Here is a 9,241-nt window from a genome sequence, read left to right on the forward strand (position 1 = left end):
ATGTCCTGTGAGTGCGGCCCACACTCCTCTCCAGAAATCTCTTCTCACTCAGACTATTGAAGCCTGATCAGGACCACGTCCCGGTGGAGGGAAGACGCTCTGCGGACAGTGAACAGAATGGGCCTCGCGCGTCCTCTGCGCTCCAAGGATGTCACACTCCCGTCTGGCCAATCATAATCATTTTAAAATAAATTAGTCTTCTTGGTTCCCCCGTTTTCTTTCTCGGACTTTGATAAATCATTTAAAATGGCTTTTAATACACGGCTTTAAAATGCTGTTCAGGTGGCCTGGCGGGACCAACAAAGAGGGCGGCGGCCCCTGCGGCGGGAGAGATCTGGGCAGTAACTGCGCTAAAGCTGCAGCCGGGCCCGCGGGGGCGCTGCACGAGGGCAGTGGGGGGTAGACCTGAGCTGGGGCCTGGCCCCAGCTGGCCTCGCCCGTCGCCTCGCCCGGGGACAGGTCCAGCCTGTGGTGCCCACAATGCCCCAGGCTTCTGAGCACTGCCTGGGACGGACCCGAGAGCCACCTCTTAATGTCCAGCCCCGAGTGGGATCCAAGCTACCATTTGCTCCCCGGGCCCGGAGCAAGGAGTGCCGGAACCCAGCCCCTGGGCTGAACCCCATGTTACGACCTCTGCCTCCTAGGCCAGGTCCCCCTGAAGAACGGCTCAAGAAACTGGAGCTGGGACGGGGACGAACCTCAGGCCCTCGTCCCAGAGGCCCACTTCGGGCAGATCATGGAGTTCCCCTGCCTGGCTCACCACCCCCAGCTGTGGCTCTGCCTCTTCCTTCCAGGACCAACCTAGCCCGTTCCAAGTCTGTGAGCAGTGGGGACTTGCGTCCATTGGGGATGGCCTTGGGAGGGCACCGTGGCACTGGAGAGCTAGGGGCTGCACTGAGCCGCTTAGCTCTCCGGCCTGAGCCACCCACTTTGAGACGTAGCACCTCTCTCTGCCGCCTTGGGGGCTTTCCTGGGCCGCCCACCTTGCTCAGCATACGAACAGAGCCCCCTGCTTCCCATGGCTCTTTCCACGTGATATCTGCCCAGCCCTCTGAACCTTTCTACTCCGATGACAAGATGGCTCATCACCCACTGCTTCTGGGTTCTGGTCACGTTGGCCTCCGAAACCTGGGGAACACGTGCTTTCTGAATGCTGTGCTACAGCGTTTGAGCAGCACGCGGCCTCTTCGGGACTTCTGTCTGCGAAGAGACTTCCGGCAAGAGGTGCCTGGAGGGGGCCGAGCCCAAGAGCTCACTGAAGCCTTTGCAGATGTGATGGGTGCCCTGTGGCACCCTGACTCCTGTGAAGCTGTGAATCCTACTCGGTTTCGAGCTGTCTTCCAGAAATACGTTCCCTCCTTCTCTGGATACAGCCAGCAGGATGCCCAAGAGTTTCTGAAGCTCCTCATGGAGCGGCTGCACCTTGAAATCAACCGACGAGGCCGCCGGGCTCCCCCCGTCCTGGCCGATCGTCCAGCTTCCTCCCCACCCCGCCGCGGAGGGGCTTTGCTGGAAGAACCTGAGTTAAGTGACGATGACCGAGCTAACCTAATGTGGACGCGTTACCTGGAGCGAGAGGACAGCAAGATTGTGGACCTGTTTGTGGGCCAGTTGAAAAGTTGTCTCAAGTGCCAGGCCTGTGGGTATGGCTCCACAACCTTCGAGGTTTTTTGGGACCTGTCCCTGCCCATCCCCAAGAAAGGATTTGCTGGGGGCAAGGTGTCTCTGCGGGATTGTTTCAGCCTTTTCACCAAGGAAGAAGAGCTAGAATCGGAGAATGCCCCCGTGTGTGACCGATGTCGGCAGAAAACACGAAGTACCAAAAAGTTGACAGTACAAAGATTCCCCCGAATCCTTGTGCGCCATCTTAATCGATTTTCCGCCTCCCGAGGCTCCATCAAGAAAAGTTCAGTAGGTGTAGACGTCCCGCTGCAGCGACTAAGCCTAGGGGACTTTGCAAGTGACAGAGCCGGAAGGCCCGTCTATCAGCTGTATGCCCTTTGCAACCCCTCAGGCAGCGTCCACGATGGCCACTACACAGCCCTGTGCCGGTGCCAGACTGGTTGGCATGTCTTCAATGACGCGCGTGTCTCCCCTGTCAGTGAAAACCAGGTGGCATCCAGCGAGGGCTACGTGCTGTTCTACCCACTGACGCAGGAGCCACCCCGGTGCCTGTGACACCCCCTTGAAGCCCTGGCACCTGTGAAACCCTTCCAACACCCTTAAGCCCCGAGGCTCCCCATTTACCTCAGAGACGTCTGTTTTTGTGTCTTTTGAATCGGGGAGGGGGGAGGGGGCGGTTGTACCTCCCATTATTTTTTTTATTAAAAAACACCCTTCTACCTGGAGGCTCCCTTGTCTCCCAGCCGCAGGTACAGAGCTCCCCAGGCCCCTGCCCGTGTACAGCCCCCAGACCCTCTACAGTCTCACTTTTTTGTGAATAAATGTATTAAGAAAAAGTAAAATAAAATAAAATAAAATAAAATACTGTTCAAATAAGCAGACGTTGCCTCCCGCCCGCGGCACCAGGCGAGGCCCCCGGCCGCGTCCCCGCCGTGCGCCCAGCGACCTCACGGCAAGCTCTCTGCTTGCTTTGGGCTGCTCCTCTGGACCTTTCCTTAAACAGTCACCATTCTGCTCGCCTGTGAAACCATATCATTGTTTACCGCCTCATGATTTCTAGTTTGTTCACATTTTTGTGGAGGTGGGGAGAGTGCCTTAAGGCTGTGTTTGGGGACGTCCAGGAAGAGCGGCGCCACCCTCAGGCTCCCCGCCTCCCCGCCCCGGGGCTCTGCAGGGCTGGGTGTCCAGCCTGCCCTGCTGGGACTGAGATAAAGCCATTTGCACAGCAGGAGCGTTTTATCAGCTTTTGAGCCGGAGGAAGACACGCTGGTGATGTGGCTGGAAAGTAATAAAAATGAACCCTTATTCCCTATGCTTGGGAAGACAAAGAAGACAGCTGAGAGAGAGAACAGTAAAAGCCATCAGGTTTGCCATGACCTAAAAATAGAGACGGTCGTTCTGGGGACCAACCCGGAGGGCTGGAGGCCCTGCGCGGGGAGGACGCGGCGGGCCAGCTGGATCTCGGGGCCGAGATTGGATGTTACGAGCACCGAGGAAGCCACTTTAGTGGGAGAGACGTGACCCTGACCCCACGCGTAAGTGGGGCACATTCTCAAGCTGCTGACCGTCCCAGCCCGAGCCCAGGGGCTGTCTGGAAAGGCCAGCCCGGCCCCCACAGAGTCCGCTGGCCTGTTCTGGACACAGAGGCCGGAGCCCGGCGCTGGGGCTGGCTCCCTGGACGTGGCCCTTCCTCTCTGGCCCCCGGACGTGGCCCTTCCTCTCTGGCCCCCTGGACGTGGCCCTTCCTCTCTGGCCCCCGGACGTGGCCCTTCCTCTCTGGCTCCCTGGACGTGGCCCTTCCTCTCTGGCTCCCTGGACGTGGCCCTTCCTCTCTGGCCCCCTGGACGTGGCCCTTCCTCTCTGGCCCCCTGGACGTGGCCCTTCCTCTCTGGCTCCCTGGACGTGGCCCTTCCTCTCTGGCCCCCCGGACGTGGCCCTTCCTCTCTGGCTCCCTGGACGTGGCCCTTCCTCTCTGGCTCCCTGGACGTGGCCCTTCCTCTCTGGCTCCCTGGACGTGGCCCTTCCTCTCTGGCTCCCTGGACGTGGCCCTTCCTCTCTGGCCCCCTGGACGTGGCCCTTCCTCTCTGGCCCCCTGGACGTGGCCCTTCCTCTCTGGCCCCCTGGACGTGGCCCTTCCTCTCTGGCCCCCCGGACGTGGCCCTTCCTCTCTGGCTCCCCGGACGTGGCCCTTCCTCTCTGGCTCCCTGGACGTGGCCCTTCCTCTCTGGCCCCCGGACACGGCCCTTCCTCTCTGGCCCCCTGGACGTGGCCCTTCCTCTCTGGCCCCCTGGACGTGGCCCTTCCTCTCTGGCTCCCTGGACGTGGCCCTTCCTCTCTGGCTCCCTGGACGTGGCCCTTCCTCTCTGGCTCCCTGGACGTGGCCCTTCCTCTCTGGCCCCCGGACGTGGCCCTTCCTCTCTGGCTCCCTGGACGTGGCCCTTCCTCTCTGGCCCCCGGACGTGGCCCTTCCTCTCTGGCTCCCTGGACGTGGCCCTTCCTCTCTGGCCCCCGGACACGGCCCTTCCTCTCTGGCTCCCTGGACGTGGCCCTTCCTCTCTGGCCCCCGGACGTGGCCCTATTGGAACGTCTGTCCTGCGCGTCGAAGCTGAAGCCTAATTCACACGGGATCCACCTCAACACCCCTAAGAGCACCGCCTTTCCTAGGACGAGAAGCTCTTCCTGGGTCTAATTTGGGGCCCGGAACGCAGGGCCCGGCCCCCGACGCTGGGATCTGCTGCTCCCCGAGCCTGACTGCGTGTGCGTCCCCTGCGCCTCCAGGCCTGGCGGGTATTCTCCGCTCGGCTCCGTGCCGGCTACTTCACACAGCACTTGGCGTTGTCCTCCCAGCTGCTCTGCACCCTCGGCCCTGACTTTCACTAAGTCACAGGTGCCAAGGCGCCGAGACGTTGCGTCCTGTCTGCGCTGGATCCTCGCGGGGCACCGTCCGGTGCAGAGAAGCCCAGCGACTCCCCGCTGGCCCTGGAGGCGGCTGCCCAGGGGGACTCGCACCCTGTCCAGATGGGTACGCCCCCCACCTCCTGGGTTCAATTCATCACCCAGGAGGTGGAGTGACGATGGGGCCCTAGAAAACCTGCTTGAACAGGTTCAGCGGACTCTGCACGTGGTGAACCCTCAGGAAACACGCTTCCCTGCTGTGCTGTCGACAGAACACCACCTGACCTGCCGGTGGATTTCGTCAGTATCCAGCCATTGTCCCTTTTTCCTCATCCCCCCAGGACCCCGCCACCTTACCCAGACTCCTGAACTGTCCAAAGTCAAGCCCGGTTCAGCCCATCACAGCTGCTTCCCGGCTCACGTGGGGAGAGTGGACCAGCAGCCGCTTTGGAGGGCCCACGGGAGCCCCACAAGCTGCGGGTGGACTTCAGCTTTATTTTATGAACATGTCCTACACGAGTTAACCTTTAAAAGTGTCCCCGTGGCCTAGATTCATACCCTCTCTGCAGAGCTACAGGTAGTTGATGTGACTTTGGTAAGCACAGGGTAACTGCAGCCTGAGACCCATGAGAAGCCAGGTAAATGGTGTCGGGAGCCCAAGGGGGGCATTTCAGCCACACAGGGCTCTTCAGAGCACACACGTGGGACCACCAGGGAAGACCAGAGGCTGCAGGTGGGTTTCCAGCAGCCACATCTGCTCGGCTTTACCGAGTACCCAGGGAGCCCAGCATGGGGGTCAGTGCTGTCCTGAGAGGCTTTGGCCGAGCGAGTGCTGGGCGAGGCTCTGATGGAGGCCCCTCGCTGGGCCCGCCCACCGCTCCCACCCCTCTACCCGTCCTGCCCCTAGAGCTTCCTTTGGGACTGGACAACGATCGGGATGCATTTCCAGGAGGGAGTGGATGGGAAAGGCAGGACTCACACCTCTGGGTGACCTGGGGGCATCGGGACCTGCAGCTTTGCCTGAGGACACCGACCCTCTGGGTGGGAGAGGGGTCGGGGTCCTGAAGACCCAGCTTGAGTCTCCTCTTGTGTCCTTGTCTCAGTGCAGGGCTAGTTCCCGGCCTCCGAAAGCACAGCGGCACCGGTCAATTACTCTAGCAAATCCACGCCCCTTCCTTAGCCCGCTTTAGTGGACAGACCCTCTTTCCTGGGGGAGGGCTCAGACCACAGGGAGGAAGAAGGGCTGTGCTGTCTTTAAGCAGCCAGGTCACCTGCCAGACCAGCAAGAAGCCACCTGGGGTAGATAGCACCCTGCCTCATTCAGACATACAGGATTGCTTTGCAGGGTCTACGCGTACGTGTGACTCAAAGCCTGTCCTGTCGCACGTCTTCCTAAACCTTCCCGACTGCGCTGCTTCCTGCTGAGGCCGCCTCCTGTGCATGACCCTGAAGCTATGGCAGATACATGGTAGACAGGTAGACAGACGCATGATAGATAGATGATAGATAGATAGAGCAATAATTGATAGATGATAGATGATGGATAGATGATGATAGATAGACAGATGATAGACAGATAGGTAGATGATAGATGAGGGGTAGGTAGAGAGGTGGATTGTGGATGATGGACAGGTGATACATAGATGGATAGATAACAGTTCTCCCTCCCCTCTTCAGCCAGACTGGAGTCATAAGGGCAAAGGCACATGACTTCTGTTTGCATTTCCACATGTGGTTTCAGTACCTAATTTTCAGGAAATGGTGATGAGTAGAAGTGCTTTTATTTTCTTGTTGATAATACCTCGTTTGTTTGTTTGTTTGTTTGTTTTTGTGAAATGCTTGATTTTGGGAGAGTCATTCTAGGAGCTGGCTCCTGACCTGCCCTTTGCAGGCTGCAGGCCCAGGGGAGCTGGCGGTGGCATTCTGTCCAGGGCGGAGGCTGCAGGCCCAGGGGAGCTGGTGGTGGCGTTCCATCCAGGGCGGAGGCTGGAGGCCCAGGGGAGCCGGTAGTGGCGTTCCGTCCAGGGTGGAGGCTTGAGGACCAGGAGAGCTGATGTCCAAGGGGGGAGAAAGTGGATACCCACCCCCCCAGCCAAAGGGTAGATAGGAATTCATCCTTCCTTCCCCTTTTGTCCTATTGGGCTCTCATCACACGGGACAAGGCCCACCCACACCGGACAGTGCGACGTGCTGAGTCCACAGAGGCTCCTCTCATCCAGAAACACCCTCTCAGACTCACCCAGAATCGTGTCCGATCAGCCCTCGGGGAGTCCCTGAGGCCAGTCAAGCTAACATAAAACATTCTCTGCAAGTCCTCCATAGGGGACAGCTGACCGCTGTCCACAGGTGCCACTAACACACAGCACCCAGGTCACCTGTGCAGAAGGAGCCCTTTCCCCTAAATGGCTTCAATCGTGAGGTCCTGGACCGCCTTCGAGGTGCAGGGGTCCCACCGTGAGCGAGGCACACAGATTAGAGCGGCGCGGACACCGTCCCCACACCAGCCTCCACGTGTTAACACTCTTCAAGCTTTTAAGTTGAGAACAAAGAAATAAGCACAGGGAATACACAGGGTTTTTTGTGTTTTTTTGGTTTTTTTAAGAAAAAGGTTTATGTCTGAAGATGCTAGTAAAATGATACACTCTCTTTAACCACCTAAACTGTAAATAAACAAGGAGAACTGGCATTGCTTTAGACAATTTCTTTTCCGTGAACTTCGGGTACAATCACACGATGACAAACACGCCAGTGGCTCACTCTCCATCTTTGAAGTACTGAGCTGAGAAGCAGGGGCACCTGAGAGAACCCAACAGAACCAACCAATAAAAGGGCTCTGGCAGGAGAAAGTGAGCCCGAGGGGGAGAAGGTTGCACGGAACACCCACGCATCTTGGCAGACCCCGTGAGCCACAGACCCGGCTCAGGACAGAGGGCCACCAGCAGGAGAGCGCTGGCCTTAACCCGGCCGCCCTGCGTGTCTCCGCGAATAGACCGGAGGAGCGTTTAGTCCCTGTGGACTGACTGTCATAACTGTTCACAAAATAAGCATTTGGCAGGTTATCTCTAGTTCTGTAAGAACACAATGTTTAGAATCTTGCTATGTTAACACATTTATATGGATAACATTATTTTTTAAATCATAGTTGTTTGTGTACATGTAACATTGAACAGAAAAAAATCATTTCAAATGCCTATCTAAAATGTGATCATGCTTCACTTCCATTCACAGCGGGGTTTCCTAAGCCAGCAATCAATTTTTACTATTTTTTTTTTTTTGATGTGGACCATTTTTAAAGTCTTTACTGAATTTGTCACAATATCGCTTCTGCTTTATGTTTTGGTTTCTTGGCCGAGAGGCGTGCGGGGTCTTCGCTCCCCGACCAGGGATGGAACCCGCACCCCTGCACTGGAAGGCAAAGTCTTAACCACTGGACAAACCAGGGACGTCCCAGTTTTCACTATTTTTAAAGGTAAACAAAGATGGAAGCTGAGATCCTCTTATGAGCTAAACCGCATGATAGGAGGTTTAAGGGCAGACCCTGCCCTCCGCCGGATGCTCACCTGTGTGTCCAGGGGCAGCCCCAGCGCCGGGCTCCCTGCAGCCTCTCAGGAGGGTCCGTCTGTCCAGACGCAGCTGAAGGCCACACCTTTTCCTCAGGAACCACTCAGTTTTCTCCGTTAATATTTACTGCCCGACAGGGAGGGGTACATGGCACAGAGTCAGGCCCAGAATCAGTTCTTTTCTACTTACTTTAAAGATGGATATGAGAAACGAAGATACGGTTTTAAGCACGCAATGCTACGCCTTTTCTCAAACAACCTGAACCTTAAGGAGTAACTTTTTTTTTTTAATGAAAGAGCAACCCTAAGCCACAAATCTCATGAATTTTTGAGCAGTGCTCTTTTAAACTCCATAATTGACAAATACAGCAGTTTTTTCTACTGAGTAATTTTCAAAAAGCGTTAGTAGAAACTCCAATGATAATGGCCCTTAAGTAAAAGAATGAAGATGTTTTTGTTTTTCACAATTCCCGCCGTCCTCGCCTCCATCCATCCTGTCTGGACTGGAATCGGTGCCCTTTTCCGTCCGCCCCACAGTCCCCCATCCCTGCCCCCCTGCCCGGTGTGGCTCCTAGAATCCTGGGCAGGTCTGGCCCCGGCTGGGGCCATGGTAGGATCTGCCCCCGTGCCCCCTGCGGTAGACAGGGAGGGTGACGGTTCAGGCCCCAGCACAGGACCTGGCCCGCAGTGACTGCAGCCGGGACACAGGCCCGGGGGGCTCAGGGCTCTGGCCGGGTGGCACCTGCTTGGCTCTGCTCACCCCTGGGCAGCCATCCTGCGGTGGTAAGTGCCACAGGCACCACGGCCACTTGTGGTCACCGCATCCTTCCATTTCCTCGGTGACTCCTATCGGTACGTGGCCAAAGCTCCCAATGCGGACGTGCTGAGGACCAAAGCCGTGCGTGTCGCGTGTGTACGGGCCTGACTGGGCAGTAAGCAGGGAGCACTCAGTGCAGTGCCCGGGTGACAGTGGTCATTCAGTGAGTGGCGGGGACCGCGGTTATTCCTCACCAACAGCAAACCCACGGGCCACTTCTATTCAGTGTGTGCTTGGCTCTAGGTTCTCAGAATTTATCAGTTAAAAAACTAAGGAAAGATTCCTGTAGAATGCCTTCCCTGAGCAGCTTACTTTCTGCAAGCAGAAACAGCCGGTGAAGAAGGGA

General features: G+C 57.2%; 1 protein-coding gene across 2 annotated transcripts; it reads left to right on the plus strand.

Annotated features, from left to right (window-relative positions):
• The first annotated feature begins 465 nt into the window (after nt 1-465).
• Nucleotides 466-2,178, plus strand: LOC130855827 (ubiquitin carboxyl-terminal hydrolase 21-like). 2 transcript variants are annotated; one of them, XM_057739835.1, is made up of 2 exons: nt 481-1,976; nt 2,019-2,178. In XM_057739835.1, exons 1-2 carry the CDS (start codon nt 481-483, stop codon nt 2,176-2,178), a joined length of 1,656 nt encoding a protein of 551 aa, XP_057595818.1. The 2 variants fall into 2 exon arrangements, with proteins under 2 accessions (XP_057595821.1, XP_057595818.1); XM_057739838.1 differs by having other exon boundaries at nt 466-2,178.
• Nucleotides 2,179-9,241: the final 7,063 nt, after the last annotated feature.

This window comes from Hippopotamus amphibius, chromosome 6 (genome assembly GCF_030028045.1).
Source record: "Hippopotamus amphibius kiboko isolate mHipAmp2 chromosome 6, mHipAmp2.hap2, whole genome shotgun sequence".
Taxonomy (NCBI): Eukaryota; Metazoa; Chordata; class Mammalia; order Artiodactyla; family Hippopotamidae; genus Hippopotamus; species Hippopotamus amphibius.

What these genes read in the sequence shown, in the direction of transcription:
- LOC130855827 (XM_057739838.1), top strand. Translation starts at nt 481, where the DNA reads ATGCCCCAGGCTTCTGAGCACTGCCTGGGACGGACCCGAGAGCCACCT.